Source organism: Podarcis bocagei (assembly GCF_964188305.1).
Source record: "Podarcis bocagei genome assembly, chromosome: 5".
NCBI lineage: Eukaryota > Metazoa > Chordata > Lepidosauria > Squamata > Lacertidae > Podarcis > Podarcis bocagei.
Genome location: NC_138129.1, coordinates 72,192,168 through 72,216,499, shown reverse-complemented (window position 1 = coordinate 72,216,499; position 24,332 = coordinate 72,192,168). Strand labels below are relative to the sequence as shown.

General features: G+C 42.7%; 2 protein-coding genes across 3 annotated transcripts in view; one reads left to right on the top strand and one right to left on the bottom strand.

Annotated features, from left to right (window-relative positions):
- LOC308586793 (uricase-like) overlaps positions 1–24,332 on the top strand; it is a 39,026-nt gene that overhangs the window by 2,123 nt on the left and 12,571 nt on the right. The gene's annotated exons all lie outside the window — the stretch shown is intronic.
- Positions 3,915–21,110, bottom strand: DNASE2B (deoxyribonuclease 2 beta). Of its 2 annotated transcripts, none has more exons than XM_081193855.1 (6): positions 20,841–21,110; positions 17,062–17,239; positions 12,073–12,154; positions 9,718–9,879; positions 7,438–7,638; positions 3,915–6,502 (listed from the first exon to the last, which is right to left on the bottom strand). In XM_081193855.1, the coding sequence occupies exons 1-6, from the start codon at positions 20,948–20,950 to the stop codon at positions 6,123–6,125; spliced, it is 1,113 nt and encodes a 370-aa protein (XP_081049981.1). In that variant the 5' UTR covers positions 20,951–21,110; the 3' UTR covers positions 3,915–6,122. The 2 variants fall into 2 exon arrangements, with proteins under 2 accessions (XP_081049981.1, XP_081049982.1); XM_081193856.1 differs by having other exon boundaries at positions 20,828–20,959.

The following is a 24,332-nucleotide window of genomic DNA, read 5'->3' as shown; positions in this document are numbered from 1 at the left end:
TTCTCCTAGTACTAGAACTCAGGGTCACCCAATGAAGTGGATTGGAAGTAGATTCAGAAAGGACAAATGGGGTACTGTATAATTCAGTGTACAGTGGTACCTCAGGTTACATACGCTTCAGGTTACGGACTCCGCTAACCCAGAAATAGTGCTTCAGGTTAAGAACTTTGCTTCAGGATGAGAACAGAAATCATGCTCCGGCAGCACAGCAGCATCAGGAAGCCCCATTAGCTAAAGTGGTGCTTCAGGTTAAGAACAGTTTCAGGTTAAGAATGGACCTCCAGAACAAATTAAGTACTTAACCTGAGGTACCACTGTATAATTAACTTTTGGTGATGGCCACTACACTAGATTGATTTTAAAACAGGTTATATTATTTCACAGAAGACAAGTCTGTCCATGACTATTATGTACAAAAGCAGAGGCAGTATAATTCTTAAAATCAGAGGATGGGTGCATACAGTGGGAAAGTTGTAAGGGCTTCTTGAGAGAATCTGGTCAGCAACTGGGGGAACTTTCTGTAGTAAGATTATCTGATCCGGTACAACTCCTGTTATGCAAGTCTACCAGGAAAAAAATCCAATCATCATATGCTATCTGAGTTATTTCTTCACTCTCTAAGGCCGCCATCCTCAGCACATTTACTCAGCAGTAATTGTCCTGTTGATCTCAAGTGGTAAGCATAAGTAAAGGCGAATGTCACAAACATTTCCCAGAGATTGGAAGAGATAAAAAAATGTGTGCTTTCCCATTGAATACACATCAAAAAACATGTGGCATTGCCTCTTAGACAAAGGTCTGCTTCTGTTCAAGAATCTCCCTCTTTTTTCAAGATTTTGTTGAAGGCTTTGTGTATCAATGTGTGTTGATCCTCCATTCCCTGTTTTATTTCCAAATCTCCAAGTCAGATGTGCTACGAGACTATGAGCTATCACATTTTAGCTGTGTAAAATGGAACTGGTGTTTAACATATGACTCAAGATTTCTTGTTATGGAAGATGGTAAGGAAGCATGGAAAAGAGTTCCCCTCAAATGAAATGGATTTTGGAATGTAGGGCGTGCCTGTGAAATATCTAGTAATTTTCTAAACTTGTAGAACCGTATTCAGTCATTGGCCTCACCTGGTCTCTGCGAGAGAAAGGCCTCTGTGTAAATACAGTTTCCAGATGTGGGGAATCTTTGCTGAAGCCCAATTCCTCACCCCTTTTGCTGTTTGAAATTCCAGTAAGTCTTCCAAATTTTACAGCATAAAATGTTGATAGAACTCTCACCTGCGTGTTGGTTTTAAAAGTGGAGGTATAAGCTGCAGTTCAGTAAAAGTGGTAAGTTATCAGTTGTAAGAAGCATGTATTACAGCTTTTATTTTAAAAGATAGACAGATTGACCAAGTAAATTAGAACAGCTGTTTTGTGCGCTGCCACTTCCAAACCCTATACTGTGGTTAATTTAAACCCACCTTCATAAACGATGGTTTGAAGCTGTCTTGTTTCAATATAAGAAAGCAACAACAACACAGTTTGTCAAGGCTGAACAATATGACAAACTGTGGCTAATCAAAAATGGAAACAAATTCTGTATGGCCTCATCAGAGGAGGGGGGTGTCTGAGTCCTAGAGAGACTAGATTCATTTCCATCATGATAAACCATTGTTTATCACGATGTCCAGACTCAGTCAGTGACTATAGTCCAAGATCATGCACTGAGTTTATGGCTGAAGCAGGGATTGTCAAGAGAGGCAGGAAAGGGATTATGCCCAGTGGCGTAGCGTGGGTTGTCAGCACCCGGGGCAAGGCAAGTAATTTGCGCCCCCTAACCCGTGGATTTGCGCCCCCTAACCCGTGGATTTGCGCCCCTAACCCTAACCCCCAGATGTTGCGCCTGGTGCGGCCGGCCCCCCTGCACCCCCCACGCTATGCCACTGATTATGCCAGAAGTAAATCTAATAATTATGCCAGAAGTAAATCTAATAATTTGTTACACCACACAATTGTCATTTATAGCTCCTAACAGCCTAGTCCTCATGCCAGGGGGATCTACTGCCAGGAACATTTCCTGAAAATCGCAACCTTAACCAGAAATTTAGTTGTGCTTCAAGCCCCAAAACCCATCCCAAATGGAAATAAAGACACAGTGGAGACAGAAGTTAGTTTAAATGTTAATGGGCAAATTTTGACCACAACTTTATTAAAATACACAAATGTGACTGGCATTGGCTTAGGCATTGGTATCAAACTATATCTGACTCCTGCCCCACCCTGCAGGAAGCCTGGAAGGGTAAACATCCAGCAGGGGGATCTCCATCACTGTATATTGACTGGTTCTCACCCCTGGGGTTCCCGGGGGTCCTGGCATGGCCCTAGCCCCTCTCCGGGCTTCGGACGGGATCCAGACCCCCAGATTCCTTTAACGGAATACCCTATTCATTGGAGGGGCAGGTGATGGCCGCACCTCCCCTCCCCACATTCCCCTAAACCAATGCCTAACCGCCAAACCTTACAAAGTTGTGACGATTGCTAAGAGGTAGGCAAAAACCAAGTGGCCACAGCCAATCTGCCACATTGGGGAAAATTCCTACCTGGCCCCCATTCCAAAACAGGCAACCAACCGAAGTCCAAAGCAAGGCCAAACACAACCTAATTAACAGGTGGGTGGGTGGGCGGGTGTTCGGCAGCGCAAAGCAAAAGGAGGTCCCTACGTCGAGCTGCCAAATAGATACCCCCAACCCCCAACCTTGCCACGCTACTGATTGGCTAAAGGCCATTGGCATAACTATGGCACCACCGGCTTGGAGCGGGGCAAGCCCCGCCCACAAGCCAGTTAGGGAAGAGTTTCAGGGCCAAGCACAACATGGACCCTCTGTTAGGAAGATCCAACTTCTTAAACTGTGCATGCTGTGCATATGGTATTAATTCTTCCTTGGAAATCTAGCTTCGTATGCTTGTTTGTGGTCGTCATTCTGAGAATGGTTGACATTGCTTTGCACTATTCTACACTTAACCCAGTGTGGCAGCACTAGACTCTTAAGCAGATGTTCTTTGGTTTGTAGAGGAGGATATACAACAGACAGCAAAAAGCCCAACATCTGCTGGTGTGTTGGATTAGGGGTGCAGATGCTGCTTTTTTGTTTTCCTGAAAGACATTGCTTAAATGCCTACTGCCGGAGAGGGAACCAAACGGGTGGACAAAATAACCTGCCTGCTTGCAGTGACAAGAAGTTCTCTTCAGTTGTGCCTTTTTGCTACATGTCCTATTCAAAACTTGCCAAGAATAGTCTGGCGTGAATGAGGAAGCAGGAATTCTGCCAGACTCCTCCTTCCCTGCCACTTACAGTTATGGCAAGGATGCATTTATCCTGAAACACATTGTGCAACAAACAAGAGCGCTGCCTTCAGATCTTTACTAATTACTAGCCTTCATTTTATTGCAATGGTCTACTTTGTTCATTGCTCTGATTCAGTTGGGGTGGGGGCTGCCACGTTGCAATTGGAAAACGTGAAGCCACCTTTAAAGATGCAGATCAAACAGAAGGTGAGGCTGCTGTTCTTCCCCCTATGTTCTTGTCTGCCCTCCCCAAACTCTCTGCAATAGGGCAAATATTCTCAGGGTTGCCACCTGGTGACCTTAGCTTGAGTCAACGTAACCTATCTAAAGTCTTATTTCCATCCAAGTTTTTGACCAAATCTTCAAGTTAGCTGTTTGTATGTGCTGCTTGACTCTAGGAACAAATCTTTCATCCCTTTCACCCTGTCTCTCCAAGCTTTGTTCTTTGCGGAAGCCAATTTGGACCTTAATCATGGTTGCAACTAGTCATCCACCAGCTTCTCCAAGCAAAGAGCAATCACCGTCACATACTGAACCTTGTCCTCTTAGCAGTTCACAAGTTTGAAACCAATAAGACACAAATGCAACCAAAATGCCAAAGGATCAATCTTTTTTTAAATTTATTTAACAAAACGTATACATGCCACTTGATTATAAGAAAGCTTCTGAGTGGTTTACCAAAACCAACTTCCAGTGCAAAGATCAGGCTGCGTTTAAGTTCTCGCATTTCAGAAAGTTTCTGAAAGTGTGATAATGACAGGATCGCCTTTCAATGCAAACTGAATTGAATCATCTTCCTCATCACTAATCGGGAAGCAAGGGTAACCACCCATACTTTCCCATTATATAGGGATATGGACATTATGCAGGGACGTGGTTATAAGCCATGATATCCCACTTCTCAATACAAAGAAGACCTTCAGCTCAAAAACTTCCTGATATGCTTTTCTGCTCTTTCTTTAATATTTCTGAAAGTGAAAGAGGAAGCGTTTGCTCAATCCTTGCACTTGCTGAGTGGAACTTTGTTGTAATTCCCTCTCTCCCACCCTGACATCACCCCTGCCCCCGCCAAGTAGAGACATTGTCAAGAAGAAATGAATTCATGCACATACTGTAAAGCGCAACTATTGGAACCCAAGTTTATCCATGACACAGCTGCAGGGGATATGCTAACCCAAATTTACAGGCATCTTAATACTTTGTGATTTGCGATATTAGAAGCAGAGGCCCAAACTGTTGACTTGGTTGAACCTAGATCTTCCGAGTGCTGATTCTTTCAGTGCAATCCTTTACACGCCTGATCAGACATCTAATGAGTCTTATTCCCAGCTAAGTAGGTATAGATAGGCTTACAATCTTCGTTATTGGTTTGGATTTTTAAAAATCACTTTCAACCCTAGTGGCTCATAAAGTGTCTCGCAATAATCATAACAAAGCAGTTGTAATATCAGTCAAAACAACAATTACTTCGAAAGCTACAGCTAACATTACACAACAAGAGAAAGCAGAAGAGGAAACAGCAGAAGAGAAAGCAGAAGAGGGCCAGAATGTGCCAATTTGACCTATAGGGGGATATAATTCCATCATTTGTGGGGGAAACCACTGAAAAAGCCCTGCTTCTGATTGATGACAATCTAAACATCCTGATTGATAAAACATTTTGCTAAATCATATGGGGTATCATGAACCAGCTCCTAGGGGCTGAGGAACTTTCACACCCCTGGGTTTTTAGGGGTCTGGGCCCCCTCAGTGTTCAGAAGGTGTTTGGCCCCGCTCCCCTGGCTCCACGCGACATCACGCATGTTACCTCAAGACATTGCATTTGGTCCCCTCAATCATCTTGAGAAGATGGGTACTAAGACCCAGGTACAAAAGAACTATTAAGTATAGGGACTAGGCCATATTCCCCTTTAAAATACACTTTAGGGGTGGGAGAATCTGTGAATTCTGAGCACTCTCAGTTTCTTATTTTTCCAATATAAATTCAGTTTTCTACATCTCCACATCCGTTTGATTGATACACACACACACACACACACACACCCTGAAAATTCATCAGCACTTCAGTGTAGATTTCTCCGTATACATACATTTTTGCAAAGTAATTTTGCCAAATATAAAGCATTCATGTACGTCCCACCCCCACTAGTATATGGCTGGGAAACTGTGTTGCAAAATCCAGGCGCTTACTAATTGCAAAAGATGGCTGTGTTTCAGTTTAAGTATTGTTTCAGGAAGTGTGGATGTGGTAGTTTGGCCTTTAAATGCAAACTGAATCAAATTTTATCCCCCCTTCCTATTCAGCGGGTTTTCTCTTTCAGGAGTATTTGTGAGAAACTGTTCTGAAACTGCACTTTAAACAACGCTGTCCTTTTTTTTACATAACTGGTAGACATGCTAGGTTCATAAACCAACCTGTGTTTTTAGTCACTTCAAGCAGGGTATCCTTCAAGCTTAAAAACAAACCCAAATTATATACCAAGGAAGCCCACATGCTTCACTAACATTATCCCTCCAATTTTGCACTAAGAACCAATTATCTAAATCATGCAGGCCTGCTTGCAGTTACATAATATCTAATTCTGATATTAGGGTATTTTACAGAATACAAAGTCCTTAGAAAAGACTGGAAAATGTAGGAGTAAAAAAAGAAAGTAGATATGATCTTCCAGGACAGGCACGAAGAACCATCTTGTTTCCTGAAATCATGCCCAAGCCTCTTTTTGTTTCTCCAAAGCCATGAGGACTGGAAACATTTCTTTTTTAAGAAAGAAGGAAAAATTGCACTTTTCAGGAAGGACCTAGAGGCCAGAGGTCTGTGCTGCACGTGTAAATTCCTGAAACTCACGGCAATCATAATAATGGAGAACCAACGCCCTGAAAGCCATGTAAATATGCTGATTCTGGGTGCAAACGAAGCCACCACTTCTCTTAGCCTGTTGAGGGGAATAATTTAGGTCTCCGACACATGTCCAACGGTCTTCAGGCCGTGAAGAAACGCACCACTTAGAATGGTCGTAATAGGATGAGAATGAGGAGTTCCATGGTGTGCCAACAAGGTTTACATTGTAGACGTGGTAAGGAAGGGAGCAATTGGAGAACAGTCGGTGTCCCTTGCGCTGCCAGGATTCCACCAGGAAGTTTGTTTGCAGTTTCTGAGCCATCCAGGCTATGTAGATATCTGGCAAATCAGGGGTTGGGGGCAAGTGAGAAATTATCACTGGCTTTGATTCTTAAATTGACTCCATTAGGGCTAATGTTTGTATACAGTGGTACCTCGGGTTAAGTACTTAATCCGTTCTGGAGGTCCGTACTTAACCTGAAACTGTCCTTAACCTGAAGCACCACTTTAGCTAATGGGGCCTCCTGCTGCCGCCGTGCCGCCAGAGCCCGATTTCTGTTCTCATCCTGAAGCAAAGTTCTTAACCTGCAGCACTATTTCTGGGTTAGTGGAGTCTGTAACCTGAAGCATATGTAACCTGAGGTACCACTGTACTTTGTTTCGGTTTGCCACTGAGGGAAGAGAAGGCAGGCCTCTGGTCTGATCCAGCATGGCTTTGAAGTTTTTAAGTGGCAAATAAACTCTCTCTGCTTCTCTGTCTCTTTCTTATTCGGCCGGCTGACATTCAGTATCTTATGGCTTTCTGTGAGAACTGGGCATGCTCAGTACTCATTAGGCTAATTTGAAGAAAGGTCACCCCCACCCCACTTTGGTTTCAATTTCATTTTGTTTCATTCCGTTTCATTCTCAGTGGCTCCAGTCTTGTCCGCAAGGGGACCCCGGAGTTTCCTGTTAGAGGGAATTATATTTTTTGAAGGACCCCTAGATGTTTGTAATGATTAAGGCGCCAGGTTTTCAGTTTTGATTGAGGTGTATCAGTGTTCAGAGTTTGGGTTGCATCCTCATTGCCATTATCACAATTTTTCTGCCCTCAATGGGAGGTGAATTATTATCTATCCCTTTGTTATTAAGGATATGCAAATATATAGCTATACTGCTAAGTGTGTCTAAGACCTCCAGTAGTTGATGCATCAGGTTTCCTGTCACAAATCCCCTCAAAGCCCCCTCCTCCCCCGTTTCCACAAAAGTGATAACTTCATGATAGATATTCTTACCTTCGTGATCGTACCGTGTTTTAGCAAAGTTGAGCAGAATTTCTCCCTGGGCTGACAGAAGCTTGATAAGGCTTTGATTTGAAGGAACTGAAGGCAACTGTGCTCCTGCACACATTGTTTGCAGGTTGAGGAGCTCTGCTTGAAAGGGCTTTGGGATGGAACAGTTGTAGACATTTGGGTTGTAGAATAACAATTGCTTATCTGAAGAAAATGGAAAAACAAAACCAATGTTTAAAAGAAAAAACCAGTGAAAGTGCTAAATGCTGTCCTAGTTTTGAAGAATGTACGTAAGCAGCATTGGTACAAGCAATTTTTGTGAGAGGAGGTAGGCAGGATCTATTACACACCCAACTGATTCCTGAGTTTCTAGAAGGAATTGTTTTCTGCTTTACACTTTTGCATGCAGCGCTGTTTCCACACTGCTGCAGTTCGTCCTCTGCCAAAAACTGTGTTATTTGTCTTGTTGTTCCCTTGTCATTACTTTATTCCACTCCATACACTTCAATGCACCGAAAACATGGTGCAAATTGAGAGAAGGGTATAATCAATCATGTATCCTTCGCAGACTTAAAGAAACAACAGCCAATGCCTTTCATATTCCATGGGTGAACACTAGTTTCAGCCCACTGATTCCTTGTTCCTGTGCACAGCGGATTCGTGTGATCATACAACCCATACAGCTAGCACAGTATTATATCTCTCCTAGCAGAAATGTCATGAAGGAAAGTTCTCCTCATCCCCTGCTTAGTGCTTGTGTGAAAGTTGATGCTCCTGAGAGTCTTTGAGCAGATATGGTTCATCTTTAGCCATAAATCCTGCTTCTGGTCTGTGCTTCACTCAGGATCAGGTGATTATGTTGCCCAATCATAGGCATGTTCATTCAGAATAAACTTGGAAAAGATGTAGACCAAATTATGAGCTGCAATTCCATACACACTGACCTGGGAGTAAGTCTCATTTAATTCACTTCTCAGTAAGTATCTGTATGATAACAATAATAATATAACATCTCCATACTTTGGAATCTGAGTGGAAAACTGTTAACAGTTTGAGACAGACACCTTAGATTTGCAGGAATGCAGCTTATTCCATGTGGAATTGAGAAGCAGAAAATGTAAAACACTGAACAACTTTCCTCTTTTCAAAAAGTCACCTTTTAAAGTAACTGCACACATGCATGCTGGAAATAAGAAAAAGGTGTTGCAATGGTCACTCTGGGACTTGAAAAAGGTTCTAGCTTTCGTGGTTGCCAAGGCTAGTTTGAAAACCCAAAGAGCAATAAGTCTATGTTCCTAAAACCAAAAACAATGTAACAGAAACCCATATGATTTCAATGTTTGTGATAAAGGTTGTAATCATAAGCAAACATATTAAGTGTGGCTACGTTGCTGAAATCTGTTTCTTTGTAGCTGAATATGTTTTTGAGTTGAGAGAAAAGGCAATACTTGAACTTTTAGGACTGCAGCCTTAATCTCACACTTACAGTTCAGATGTGTATTAGTCAACATTAGTCCTTCAAAAATCAAGGTAATGGCTTATCTCTGAACTCTAAACACATTCAGTTGCAAAACATTCAATTTCTGGGACACTTAATATGCGTGCTTCGACTTACATCCTTATATCTGGGTGTCCCTTTGTTCTTATGCCTGGATAGCTCAGTTGGTTAGAACGTGGTGCTGATAATGCCAAGGCTGCAGGTTTGATCTCCGTATAGGACAACTGCATATTCTTGCTTTACAGCGGATTGGACTAGAAGATGCTCAGGGTGCCTTCCAACTGTACAATTCTATGAATCACAACCATTGAATAGATCTGTGTTTCTGGACATATAGCACTTACTGCTCTTAGCGTTAAGCCTTTGTAAAAAATTTTCCAGCCCTAGAACAACCATTTTGTAACTCTTTTCATTGGAGCTGAGATTAAGACTGCCGTTCCCAAAGCTCTTCCTAGGGGACAAGGCCCATTTGATATAATGGGACTTACTTCCAAGTCAGCATGCCCAGCTAACGATTATAATTTGCCACATGCATGAAAATGGTATGCCAAATTCGTTGAGGCCTGCGGTCAATGTGTGTTGGCACATGAGCCTTGGCACTTAGCAAGTTTCACATTCTTGATTCAAAACTTGAAGTGCTACCAATTACGATTTAAGATGACCGACCTGTAAGCTTCAAAACAAGCTATACATACATAAGGCACATCTAAGGTAACAAACACTGGCAGCCAGAAACTCATCTAGACATGTTTGCGCTCACTTTCTAGACAGTAAGCTATCATTACCTATTTCCGCAAACTGCTCATATCGGAATGTTATGCAGATTGCTATCTGTCCATTGTACTTTCCCGTGCGTGGATATCCATAGCCGTCCTCAGGAAATGGAGGGAATTCGGGAATACTGTGTATAACCCAGAAACCTTGGGACTGGTCCAAGAGCAAAAACCCTGTCATTAATAAAGGAAGAAAAATGCAAGGAATTGTGTCATCGTGGGAATTTTCATGAACATAAAAGTCAAAAGCCTCTCTCCATTTGCATTATCCCAGTTAAATAATTTAATGGTCTGACTAATACACAGGAATGTGGCTTGGGATCACTTTTCCCAGCACGGGATCCTTCTATTCACCCAGCACAGTCTCACACATGTCTTCCACACAGTCAACGGTGACAGTGTCTGCCTAGAAAAAAGGTACATGACCAGCAAGTCACTCATTTTCTCAGCGGATCCTGAAAGTTCTGGGGTCAAACTAGACATGATGTGAAAGTTCTCTAACTGGGGAAGTGGCCAATGGGGAAAGGGGTGCTTAGCATCCTTCTGGACAGTCTTGAGGGGCTGGGAGCTGGGGGCTCTGTCATACAGTGGTTCCGCTCCTTCCTCCTGGGACGTGTTCAGAAAGTGGTGGGGGGGGGGTGAGTGTTCAGACCCCTGGGCTCTCACTTGTGGGGTGCCTCAGGGTTCTGTCCTCTCCCCCATGCTTTTCAACATTTACATGCAGCCGCTGGGAGAGATCATCAGGAGGTTTGGGCTGGGTGTTCATCAGTATGCCGATGATACCCAGCTCTACCTCTCTTTTAAATCAGAACCAGTGAAGGCGGTGAAGGTCCTGCGTGAGTGCCTGGAGGCGGTTGGAGACCCTATCTGCCTGCGGACTGTCTCGCCAGAGTGGTGCATGCTCTGGTTATCTCCTGCTTGGACTACTGCAATGCACTCTACGTGGGGCTACCTTTGAAGGTGACTCGGAAACTACAACTAATCCAGAATGCGGTAGCTAGACTGGTGACTGGGGGCGGCCTCCGAGACCATATAACACCGGTCTTGAAAGACCTACATTGGCTCCCAGTACGTTTCCGAGCACAATTCAAAGTGTTGGTGCTGACCTTTAAAGCCCTAAACGGCCTCGGTCCAGTATACCTGAAGGAGCGTCTCCACCCCCATCATTCTGCCCGGACGCTGAGGTCCAGTGCCGAGGGCCTTCTGGCGGTTCCCTCATTGCGAGAAGCAAAGCTACAGGGAACCAGGCAGAGGGCCTTCTCGGTAGTGGCGCCCGCCCTGTGGAACGCCCTTCCAGCAGATGTCAAAGCGATAAACAACTACCTGACATTCAGAAGACATCTTAAGGCAGCCCTGTTCAGGGAAGTTTTTAACGTGTGATTTTACTGTATTTTTGGTTTTATGGAAGCCGCCCAGAGTGGCTGGGGAGGCCCAGCCAGATGAGCCGGGGTATAAATAATAATAAATTATTATTATTATTATTATTATTATTATTATTATTATTATTATTATTATTATTCTGTACTTCTGGGCAAAGCTAATAGCAAGAAAACTTCAAAGAGGAATGCATTAAACACCTTCTTCCCAAGGGCCACTTTCCTGATAGTTGAAGCTACTAATTAGTTCAAAATCTACCCGCAACAGCCTACTGGCCATTGTAATCATGGATTTCTCCACATTTTGTGACTAGTTTGGCCTTCAGGTGCCAAGATCCCAGCATATGACTTTGCAGAAGTTGATTATCCCTCTCTAGAATAGTTTTTAAAAAATCTCTTTCCTCACTGCAGAAAGTATTTCAGCATGTGCCTTAAGGGGAGGATTTGCATGACCTTTTAAATGTGGAGAAATGTGGATTGCTAGATATAGAGCAATTAGACGTGGAGCCATCAAGACTAAATCTGTGGGGAAATAGCCATTTCTTCAGTGTAGGTTCAGATTGCCAAATTTTACACACTTTCTGCTACCGCCAAACAGCTTCCCAAAAGAGTTCAGCGCCAGAATGGCATATGGGTGGCAAATTCTGCTCTGGGGTCACCCAGATACGAGGGTGCAGAAGTCACTCTCTGCCCAGGAATTCATATTTCATATTCGGGCGATATATATCACCTATCCATTCAGTATGACCAAATCATTTGCTTATATCCTTCTATTTTGTTCAGGAGGTTGAATACATTTCTTTCCTTTTATAATTTTTTTGTTGGCAGAGATGAAGGTTTTCATCCTTGAAAGTGCTTTCCCATTCAGAATGGCCATTACACTGCTTTCCCACTTCAACTCCCTTGCATAGCAAGGAAGGTTATGTAGGGCATTGTGTGGTTTTCTGGACCCATCCTCATCTGTAGCAGGCCAAAAGCCACTTGATAATACCTTTAGAATGTCCATGTGTCCAGCTGTAATTCATTTTGTTAGGTGGTCCATCATTATATATCACATAGGCAGTGCTGTTTTCCTAAACAGACAAACAGACAGACAGACACCAGTCTATTAAATATGTTATTTAATGAAACATGATTCTAAAAAGCAACACTCTCCTTATCATTGACACAAGAGGGTCCTTTGCCACTGGTGTGAAGCCAAAGGCATAATCTAGATAAAGGTAAAGGGACCCCTGAAGATTAGGTCCAGTCATGGCCGACTCTGGGGTTGCAGTGCTCATCTCGCTTTACTGGCCGAGGGAGCCGGCGTACAGCTTTCGGGTCCTGTGGCCAGCATGACTAAGCCGCTTCTGGCGAACCAGAGCAGTGCATGGAAACGCCATTTACCTTCCCACTGGAGCGGTACCTATTTATCTACTTGCACTTTGACATGCTTTTGAACTGCTAGGTTGGCAGGAGCAGGGACTGAGCAATGGGAGCTCACCCTGTCGCGGGGATTTGAACCGCCAACCTTCTGATCAGCAAGTCCTAGGCTCACAGCTTTAAATCACCTCTAGTGCTGTAAAAAGTAGGGATGCTGGGAAATACCAAAGAAAACAGAAATCGAAGCAGAAATTCTTATATCCCTAGTGAGCAGTCACATTGGCCCATAGCCTATGTTATTAAAATTACCCTCCTACAAAATTACCCTTTGTACAGCGTGAACTTTTCGCATTGCATTTTCTAGTAAGTGGATGCATAGCACTAGTTTTAAAAAACTTAATTGTATTTAAATGTAGCTGCTGGAAAGATGGCAAGAAGCTAATACTATCTTGGCAGTCTGGCCAACTTTTTAAAATATATATTAATGCCTACTTATTTCAATATAATTAAAAACTCCTAGTAAAAAATGTTATTTGTAATGAATACCAACAATCAATCATTAACTACGTATTTAAATATACACACGATTTAGAAAACAGCTCCTAAGAGAATGCAAATTTAATAGCTTGTTGGTCACTTTTTTAAAAAAAACATAGATTCGGTTCTTGAAATCAGAACAGATAAGAAAATTAACTCATTCAACAAGGTGCACATCAAAAGACCAAGTTAGTAGTCTGTCTGACTTTACATTTTGCAGAATCCTTGCCTATGATAATCAAAAGAGAGCTTGCACCTGGCTCTTTGAGAAAGTTACCAAGCTAGAGAAACAAGCATACTTGCATTAAACTTTTCAGACAGCATTCTCCCCAAGATGAGCAAATTCTTTGTCTCACACCCAATACTCCAGGGGAAAAGCTTTTTTTTGGATACTTGTGTATGCATCTGTGTGTTTCAGGGTTTAGTAGCACTCACAGATTTGGGACCAAACAATGTGGAAAATAGCTGTGATGCTAATCCTTCCTGTTAATTATTAAAAAGAAACCTGGTATAGTATAGCTAAATGCCTGTAGACATAGGTTTCTGGGAGGAGAGCCACAAACCTAGCCTTCTCAGTGCTCTTTCATAGCAAAAGGTCTCCTAAAGAATCTAAAAAATATGACTGGGGGGGCGGGATTCAGTTTTGCTTGTGTTTTAATGTAACACTAACTAATTTGCACTTCTCGAACCAATGCACAAACCAAAACAGGGTTATTCTTCAAAATTCGCACTTCTACAATTTTTCCAGTGTAGTTCTCCAACCAAACAATGCATACGTATCATGGGAGAATGTTCATTAGATGCATACATACAAAAAATATTTGGGGGAACTGCTTGCAAAAAATGTGCATATTTTTCAAACCGGCATACAAAAATAAGTTTATTAGGAGAAATCTGTACCAAAAAAAAATTGACAAATTTTCACGAGGGTTTAACTCCTCTCCCTCCATGTGTGCAAATTGCTGCAGAAATCCCGAGAACCGAATTTAAGATAGAAAAACATGATGAATGAAGGCTTTAAGATGAGAAACTAAAATGGACAAATTTGCCAATCCCTGATGAGGACTCACCTGTGTGGTGTTTTTTTTCTATGGCCACTCAAGTCACCCTTATACCTAGGGTAGCCATATGCCCCACTTTCAGAGGACAACCCTCTGTTTGGTCATCATCTACTGAATGACCATCTGGTTGTCCAGCAATGAACTTCAAGGATGGAGTGGAGGCACACAGGTCACTTAAGGACACTCTTCTCTACTACGGTGAGATATTGCGTTTCTATTTCTATTTTACAATCATTTCTAAATTAGCACCTATAACCTGTAAATTAGCATGTGAACATCTTAAGCAAATATATGTCCTCTTTTGACCGTGTGTGGGTGTGTCACATTTCCATTTTGGGGGAGAGGTGCTTCAACAGAAAATGGTTCATCAGAAGAGGCGTTGAATGGGGTTCAACAGACTGTGAGAATGGCATTAATTGACCCACGTAAATCTAGATGGGCTCAGGTGCAATTCAGTGAGGAAATTAAAATTGATAACCTCTTATTAGTTGGGTTATGGGACACAGGGGCTGATATTACCTCAGTATCCAAGAGGCTATTACAACCTGGCCAAATTTTAGAAGGTTAATAATAATAATAATAATAATAATAATAATAATAATAATTTATACCCCACCCATCTGGCTGGGATTCCCCAGCCACTCTGGGTGACTTCTAACAAAAGATTAAAAATACATTAAAACATCAGTCATTAAAAACTTCCCTAAACAGGACTGCCTTCAGATGTCTTCTAAAAGTCAGATAGTTGTTTATTTCCTTGACATTTGATGGGAGGGTGTTCCACAGGGTGGGTGCCACTACTGAGAAGGCCCTCTGCTTGGTTCCCTGTAACTTCACTTCCGCAGTGAGGGAACCCCCAGAAGGCCCTCGGTGCTGGATCTCAGTGTCCGGGTTGAACGGTGGGGGTGGAGACGCTCCTTCAGGTATACTGGGCCGAGGCCATTCTGGATTAGTTGTAGTTTCCAGGTGACCTTCAAAGGTAGCCCCATGTAGAGTGCATTGCAGTAGTCCAAGCAGGAGATAACTAGAGCATGCACCACTCTGGCGAGACAGTCTGCAGGCAGGTAGGGTCTCAGCCTGCGTACCTGATGGAGCTGGTGGACAGCTGCCCTGGACACAGAATTGATCTGTGCCTCCCTGGAGAGCTGTGAGTCCAAAATGATTCACAGGCTGTGCACCTGGTCCTTCAGGTAAAGAGGTAAAGAGTTGATTGTAACTCCCTATGGGGGCCAAGCAGTAAAAACCAGTCTAGCCCAGGTGGATTGTGAATACAAAGATTTTAAAGGGTCCTTGCCAGTTTTAGTACATGAAAATGGTATGTTTACACCTTGCCTTATAGACAATGATCTCATTTTAGACAGCATTTAGCTCAGCAGGCTAGGAATCGTCTAGCCCATTGGTTCTCAACTTATGGGTCACCAGATGTTGTTGGACTACAACTCCCATCATCCCTGAACTCTGGCCTTGCTAGCTAGGGGTGATGGGAGTTGTAGTTCAACAACATCTGGGGACCCACAGGTTTAGAAAGGCTGGCTAACCAATGTGTTGAGGAGCCTGTCACTGGAAATGCAAATCAGTTTGATGAAGGTTGTGAGTCAACAGAAATTTCTTTGGCAAAGTCTGGTGAGAATACCATGACTTCTCCTTCACCCCTTCATGATCATGACTTTAAGAAAGAACTGCTTAAGGGCCCAACTTTGGAAGTATGTAGAAGTGTGGGAGAAAGAGTTGCTTTATAGACAATTCTTTCCAAAGAAATCTGCCCCAGAGTGTGAGCCTAGAAGACAGTCAATAGTGCTGCAGACTACGGCAAGGATATTGGCAAATTAATATGGACCACAATACACCTATCAAATCAGCGTTTATTACACATATGGGCTTGTATGAGTTCATTAACATGCCTTTTGGATTACAGAATGCTCCTGGGACTTGGATTAATTCTCTGCTCAATGGCATGTCTAACTTTGCTTGTGCCTATTTAGATGATATTGCAGTCTTTAGTGACTTCTGGGGTGACCATTTGAAGCATGCACAGAGTGTTTTGGTCAAGATTCAACATGCCGGTCTAATTTCGAATGTTCTGAAGTGCCAATCTGCCCTAGGAGAGGTGGAATATCTTGGACACCTCGTGGGGAGAGGTCATATTAAGCCTTTAGAGGCTAAAGCCCAAAGTATTCAGGATTAGCCAGTACCTAAGGCCAAACGTCAAATGCTGTCTTTCGTAGGCTTAATTGGGTTTTATAGGTGATTCATTCCTGACTTTGCAATACCACTTGCTGATTTGTGTTAAAAATATCAACCTGACAACTGTATGGAACGATATCTGTCAAAATGCTTTTAATGCCTTAAAGCAAGCTTTGCTGCAGTCTCAGTTGTTAACGGCACCAGATCACAAGAAGCCTTTCGTAGTTCAGACTGACGCTTCAGAAGCTGGTCTTGGTGCCATCCTGCTTCAACAAGATGTTGACGGTGAACTACGTCCTGTTGTATTTACCAGTAAGAAGTTATTGCCCAGAGAACTCAATTACGCTGCGGTTGAGAAGGAATGTTTGGCTGTAGTATGGGCCCTTGATAAATTATGCTCTTACCTCTGGGGTCAATGGTTTACGATCGAAACAGATCATTCCCTGTTATATTGGTTCGACAGAGTAAAAAATTCTAACCAAGAGCTTTTAAGGTGGAGTCTCACTCTTCAGGATTTTGATTTTGACATAATTCATATAAAAGGAAGTGCTAATAAAGTTACTGGCTGTTTATCTAGAATCTATGCGGATTATGAGGATTCAAGTTAATTTTAACTGGTGTATTTTAATGTTGCAGTATGTATTATGGATATTTTTTATGCGTGTTTCCTGTTTTGTAACTTATTTGCTCGGTTCTCGTTGGTTGTTGAATGGTTATAGTAAATATATTGCTTGTGGTCCACACCCCTGCCCTAAATACTCTTATTGAGATTTCCCTCAGTACTTTTTTAAAGGGCCTTTCTGTCTGCTTCATTTGCTTTTGTAGTTATCACTTGCCTCGGACTTGTACGTTTGGTAGAGCTGCTGCAACGTTTGCCCCAGAGCACTTTCTGTCATGTTGACGAAATATTTGCTTGGTTTCCAAATCAGAGCCAAAGAATCCATAAACATGTATTCCAGCCCAGTTCCAGCCACATCGTGACTCATGTGCTTAGGGAATTTGTAAAGAACATACCTAGGGAAAAAATGTGTAGGGTTAAATTGGGAGTGCTTTAAGAAAAGGTTTGTTATGCATCAAAATTATACCTTAAAAACAAATTGTAGCTAATGATGCAAACATGGTCAGCTTTGGAAATTGTCAGTAGCTAATTATGTAAACGCGCCAGCTTGAAATGAGTTTTTCAGATACACCTCGCTTGAACTTCAGGTATATCACTGCATTTGAAAGGGAATGGCTAAAATTCAGGTGACAAGTTAATGGTCTGAATTCCTGTTGTACAGCCAGTTCTTACAATATTTCCTATTTTTCGATTAATTATATTTTCCCTGGAAGTTCGGACTTATATTTTGACATCCTGGTTTGCATGCTGTTGCATTAAAATTGCATTGTGCTCTGGCCATTATAGCTATGTTGTGCCTTCATTACATGCTATTATATATAGTTGATTCCAATTATGACCTTGAAGGGACCACAGAGGGCTTGTGTGGGATGCTTTAACTGCGGCAGAAGTCTCAGACACTCCTGAATTACTCCAAGAAAGGTCAGAAGTGCCGGCTGCCACCAGAAAGCAAGGGAAATGCAGTTCCAAATGTCCCTCTGCTTAATTAAATGACCCGGGATCCACTGGGAATAACATTACCCTGTGGGTGGAATTCGATGCAAATTCTACTCAAAGTAGACCCTTTGAAATGAACCAACATGACCAATTCAGCCATGACAAATAAATTGCATTAGCTGAATACAACCCAAACACCTGGACATTCTTAGAAGAATCAGGGAACGCTTGGTGCTGAAAAGGTGTGGTCTTTGTTAAACATCTCCACACCATGTGCTGCTGTCTCTCCAGCTAAGTATGGGGGGAGTGGGGAGCAGTGGAGAGGACTGGCAGCAAGCACCCTATCTTTCCAAACTTAATACTGGCCTAAATAAAAGTTGTCTTTGTTTCTATATAATATGAAGTACAAGCCAAATTTAATAAAATATTGGGGTGGGGCAGGTAAGCCCCACCCCACATAATCCATCACAAGACATGGCACACACCAATTGAATGGCAATGCCCATCAAGTCTGTGGGAGCCTGGCCCCCTTAAATATTTTTTGGGGGCGGGGCTGAAGAGACCTCAGCCCCTAGGAGTTGGCTCCTATGAGTACAAGTGAGCTATGTCAGCTCCTTCACAGTATTCACTAGACTGGTCACCTATGGAAAATGAGAAATTCATCCAAGCTACCAGGTTGCTTTTGTAAAGCAGAGATACCTTCTTTTAAAGGCTACATCAGAAATACCTAATGCAGATGCGTATGAGCAAATAGTCTAGTAACCCTTTTCTAGGCCAGAAGTGGCCTATATATAGCGGCTTGTTTGTTCTGTGGCAAGTAAGTGTCATCTCCAAATGACCAGAGAGAAACTTTTTACAGTAGCTGTTTAAAACAACAACAACTATATATACCACAAGCATTTAGGCACGTTAGGAGAGTTAGACTTTTGCGTGGACTAGTATATAGTATACTTATTCGCAAGGCTGTTTTTGAACGCAAACTAAAAACCACCAAGATCACATTGTGCATTAAATATTTCTGAGATTTTTAAAGAACCCATTTCTTACACAGTATATAAAAATGAGTTCATGTCAATTCACCTTGTAATTTTCATGGGTCTCAGAGAAACATTTTTTTTTTTAAATCTACCTTACCAGATCATAACAATGCCCCATCACAATAGTTCGTGCTTTAAATGAGGATGCAAGCAGATGAATAATTAGTGCAGTTATGAAATGCACCTGCTGTAAGTTATTTCACCTTTCTGCTAAGAGTTGTCATTAGAAATGAATGCACTCTCTGCTTTTCTGCAAGGAGCAGTAGTTTTTCATGCAACAGTTTCACTTCTGCTCTGCCCCTCGTTACTTCAAACCACACAAATGTGGAGGCCATAAATACTGTCAGTTTAAAACAGCTGGCTTGGGATTTTTAATTGCGTTTTGTTTTGCAAGGTGGTGGTGGTGGGTTGTTCTTGTTTCTACAAAACTTGAAAGTCACACTGAAAGAAAATTTGGCTGTTTCTTCCTCCTACTTTGCATAGATGTACACAAAGTCAGTGGAGCTTAGCTGAGAACCAAACTACAATGCCTGACTAGCAATGAGATTGTGAGCTCTAAAATACTAAATATTAGGCCGGGGGTGGGCACTGCAGTGTGCAGGGAACATAGTGTTAAGGCTTCCCTCCCCAGCAGCAGTCCTGGTACTCCCACCCCCTGCATATTTCAATTAGTGCAGAGGTACCTTGGTTCTCAAAATTAATCTGTTCCAGAAGTCAGTTCCAAAACCAAAGCGTTCCAAAGCCAAGGCGCGCTTTCCCATAGAAAGTAATGCAAAATGGATTAATCCATTCCAGACTTTTAAAAACAACCCCTAAAACAGCCATTTAACATGGATTTTGCTATCTAACGAGACCACTGATCCATAAAATGAAAGCAATAAACAGTGTACTGCAGTCACACAATCAATCAATAAGTAGCTGAACTGGGTTCTACACAATCACAAAAACAAAACAAAAAGAACCACAAAAGCAAAAACGCAAAATAAATAGCAAAAACAGACAGACCTCCGTGTAACACTCAAAACAGAAGTGTGGCACTCACATCAGAAGCGTAACGCTCAAAATGGAGCAAGTTCGGCTTCTGAAAAAGTTTGCAAACACTTCTGGGTTTGCAGTGTTTGGGTTCCAGGTTCTTTGACTACCAAGGAGTTTGAGAAACAAGGTACCACTGTATTGGGGGGGGGGGACCCCATTGACAGTTGGGCTCTGTATGGGGAACAACATGATGTCTTTAAAAAAAAAAAAAGGCTCTGCAAATGTGGACTTAGAGTCAGCAGATTTAAATGAACGTTGGAGACTGAGTTTCAATAGCACATGCAATCACCGCCGAAAGACTTTCTGCAACAGTTGACAGTACCGTCTCCACAGGTGTAGAAGAAGCAAGTCGTTTCTCCTATCTGTCAGCTTTCACATACTGATATGCCTAGCTGCAAAATGAGCCTTGATTAACAAAGCAGATGATATGCGTCAGGGATCCAGATTGTGTCACCGTGCTAAGGCTGTCGTACGAGGAGACAGCTCACTCCCCAAGATAGTTATGCGAGAGATATTTCTGAAGAACACGATTGAAATGGAGACATTACGAAATAGCTGCCTGCTGCCTCCTCCCTTGTCAGCCCTGCACTGCCGGGTAAGAGAGGGAGGGAGAAGGAAGAGAAACACTTCCACGATGAGATGCAAGTTTGGCATACGTGCTATTCTTACTGCTCTTGTTTCCCTGAGGCTTGGAATTGTAATGCATAATCATTTTCTCTCTTGATCAAAAGGAACAAACCCTCTGTGAATCAATGGCTGTTTTGCAATTAGTCATAATGCGATGATGTGCATAAATTGCGCAGAAAACTAATCAGATTTCAGTAGCTTACATTTCATTTTCTGGAGGTATAGTTCAAAGGCAACTTTAACAGCCTCTGATATTAATTTGCTAATTATTTTCTCTTAGAGTTGAGTGTTGGAGCTTCATGTTGTTCCATATATATATGGACTTGCCTCGGCTTCCTTCAAACCCACCAGTTTTACCTACCAGTCCACTGGCTTGCCGTCATCATTTATGCAGGAAATTTGAGATGCCCACAGGGGCAGGGCAGTACCAAAGAACAGCAAAGATATGCTCCATAAAATTCTGACAGTCATCTTGGCTCCATCAGCAGATCGCAAAAGGGGAAGCAGGCAAGACGATTTAAGCTTATCTGAAGCTCACTGGTCTCCTTCCATTCAATTCAGTTTCGTTTTACAGTCAGCCGCCAGAGCAGTGAAACTACCACAGCAAAAATTGGCACACTGTCACTCACTGTATAGTATACAGTATGAGCGGGCAGACTACAGGCTTGTGAGAACGATCTACCTTTTCGTTTATTTTTTAACTAGATCTCTAAGATCCACCCAATGGGACCAAGTGTTTGTATATAGAGATATACACTTAGAATTAAAGAAGGGTCATGCTTAGTCCAGGATTCCCCCCCCCCCCATTAGCAGAAATGAGTGGTCTCAACCTTTTCACACAAAACTCTAATCCTCGTTTTCCAATCCCTGAGTTTTTGTCTGAAAAAAATAAAGAGATGTAGGGCACAACTCAGACCATCCATTTAATGCATATCCAACACATGTTTAAAGTACATAATGTCCCCCACGTAATCCCAGGAACTGTTGCTTAAGGCTGCTGGGAATTATAGTTCTGCAACAGAAAACTGCAGTTCCCAGACTTCTTTGGGAGAAGTGTGCAGTTAATAATAATAATGTTGTTGTTTAGTCGTTCAGTCGTCTCCGACTCTTCGTGACCCCATGGATCAGAGCACGCCAGGCACTCCTGTCTTCCACTGCCTCCCGCAGTTTGGTCAAACTCATGCTGGTAGCTTCGAGAACACTATCCAACCATCTCGTCCTCTGTCGTCCCCTTCTCCTTGTGCCCTCCATCTTTCCCAACATCAGGGTCTTTTCCAGGGAGTCTTCTCTTCTCGTGAGGTGGCCAAAGTCTTGGAGCCTCAGCTTCAGGATCTGTCCTTCCAGTGAGCACTCAGGGCTGATTTCCTTCAGAATGGATAGCTTTGACCTTCTTGCAGTCCATGGGACTCTCAAGGGTCTCCTCCAGCACTAACAACAACAACAACAACAACAACAACAACATAGTGAGACCCATGACAAATTTAACATTCAACATTGGCCAAGCAGACCAAACTGAGTACAGTACTTTAAATAAACAAGCCAGTGCCACTTATAGCTTATTAACCAGTTATCTGAGTTGTAACTAATGTTAAAGAGTTGGAAGAGAGGTGGTCTTGTTGATCCACTGCAAGTCATTCTGAGATCAACTGAGCAAACCCGTTTCCCTATCCCTGATTTAGAGCATAGAAGCAGAAAGGGAAAAGCAAAAATGCATTGAAAATTATTTTATTTATTTCCATTAATAACCCGACTTTCACCCTAGGAGCTGGGAATCTTAGCCACATCTGTTTATCCTTGCACAAGCCCTGTGAGGAAGACATGGCTGAGAGATAGTGAACAGCCTCCAAGGTCACTCAGTAAGCTTTGTACCTGACAGAGGGGTGCGGGTGGTGCTGTGGTCTAACCCACTGAGTCTCCTGAGCTTGCTGATCATAAGGTCAGAAGTTTGAATCCCCGTGACGGAGTGAGCTCCCGTTGCTCTGTCCCAGCTCCTGCTAACCTAGCAGTTTGAAAGCATACCAGCGTGAGTAGATAAATAGGTACCACTGCTGCGGGAAGGTAAATGGCATTTCTGTGTGCTCTGGCTTTCGTCATGGTGTCCCGTTGCTCCAGAAGCTGTTTAGTCATGCTGGCCAGATGACCTGGAACGCTGTCTGAAGACAAACGCTGGCTCCCTTGGCCTGAAAGCAGGGATGAGCACCACACCCCATAGTCAGATTCGACTGGACATAACTGTCCAGGGGTCCTTTACCTTTTTACCCTTTTTGTGCTCACAAAGTAGTCAATGTGACACGTTTTATTAAACCACCTTATTTTATTTTATTTTTAAAAAGCATGTTTGCTTTTGAAATTCCTAGAGCTCACCTTCCAGTAGAGTTAATTCTATGCCTGCATACAGAACAAAGCATGGCTGACTGTGCTAGGAAGTTGGCAATCTCTTCAGTCTGAGACTCCTGGAAAGAAAAACAAACATTAGCATATCAAGGCATCATTGCTGACAATAGTGCACATAGCATGGGTGACAGGACCTCATGGTGTTGCTGGAGAGCCCAATCCATCCTTTGATATCTCATTATTTCGATATTCAACGCTCGATGACTCGTATTTGAATGTGCAAACTCATTCTACCAAAAGGCACTGTAGTTTTGGGCGTGTGAGGTAATATGTGAGTTCTGCGTTGGATCACACGTAGTTGCTGCCACTTAGCATTGAGTGATAGATTTGGGTGCGTGAATCAGCCTAGAGTTTTCAGCCGTGATTGCAAGCAACACTGAGCCAAAGATCTTGGATGAACAAGCCCGGTTGCATAAGGTATGCAACCCCTTTTGCAGACGCTTCATTCTTCCCTTTTTGGGAGAACCAGGATGAAGCCCATAACCTTAGCTTCCCATTACATGAAAAGCCAGAAACTATGGTTCCTGTCTTCCAAAAAGCCAGGATACAAAGCCATATGGTTTAGAGGCGGCTTAATGTCCTGGCTTGGTTGGAAGACATTGAACATACTTTCCAGTCGAGTGCAGCTTTCTCCCAACTGAAGTGTTTGAGGACTGGGGCATTTGCAGGAAAACCAAAATGCTTGTTTACAAAGCTATTGTTCTACCAACTTTACTGTATGCTTGTGAAACATGGACCACTTATAAATGCCAACTCCTCAAAAGATTCCATCAACTGTGTCTCTGAAAAATTGTACATATCACTTGGGAAGACAGGCGAACTAATGCCAGTGTATAGGAAGAAGCAAAGATCACCAGTGTCAAAGCAGTGATTCTTCAACATCAACTTCGTTGGACTGGTCACGTTGTTTGGATGCCTGATTATTGTCTTCCAAAGCAACTACTCTATTCCAAACTTAAGAACGGAAAGTGTAATGCTGGTGGACAACAAAAGAGGTTTATAGATGCTCTCAAGGCAAATCTTTAAAAATGTAGTATAAACACCAGCAACTGGGAATCACTGGCCTGTGAGTGCTCCAGTTGGAGAATAGCTGCTATAATAGGCGTCATGGACTTTGAAGAAGCACAAACTCAGGACAAAAGGGAGAAATGATCTAAGAGAAAGGGATGCTTGGCAAACCCTCCCATGATCAACTCCTGCCCAGAAACCTATGTCCCCACTGTGGAAGGATGTGTGGATCCAGAATTGGCCTCCACAGTCATTTACGGACTCACTGTTAAGACCATATTCATGTAAGACAATCTTATTTGGCTATGAGTGATCTCTGAAGAAGAAGACTTCTCAATCTGCATGTAATGAGAAGCCATGTGCTGAATCCTGGCTTGTTCAGCTGCTCAGACAAATCGAGAAGCAAAGTGGCTGCAATGGAGCCCCAGCAAGGATTTTTGGCTGACCACTG

Bases quoted from the DNA above. Each gene is read 5' to 3' on its own strand.
- DNASE2B (XM_081193855.1), bottom strand. From the start codon at position 20,950: ATGACTGTCAGAATTTTATGGAGCATATCTTTGCTGTTCTTTGGTACT. The intron at 17,240-20,840 runs GTAGGTAAAACT...TTTTTTCCCTAG, and splicing joins GACGGCAAGCCAGTGGACTG to GTATGTTCTTTACAAATTCC. The intron at 9,880-12,072 runs GTATTATCAAGT...TATTAATGACAG, and splicing joins GACACATGGACATTCTAAAG to GGTTTTTGCTCTTGGACCAG.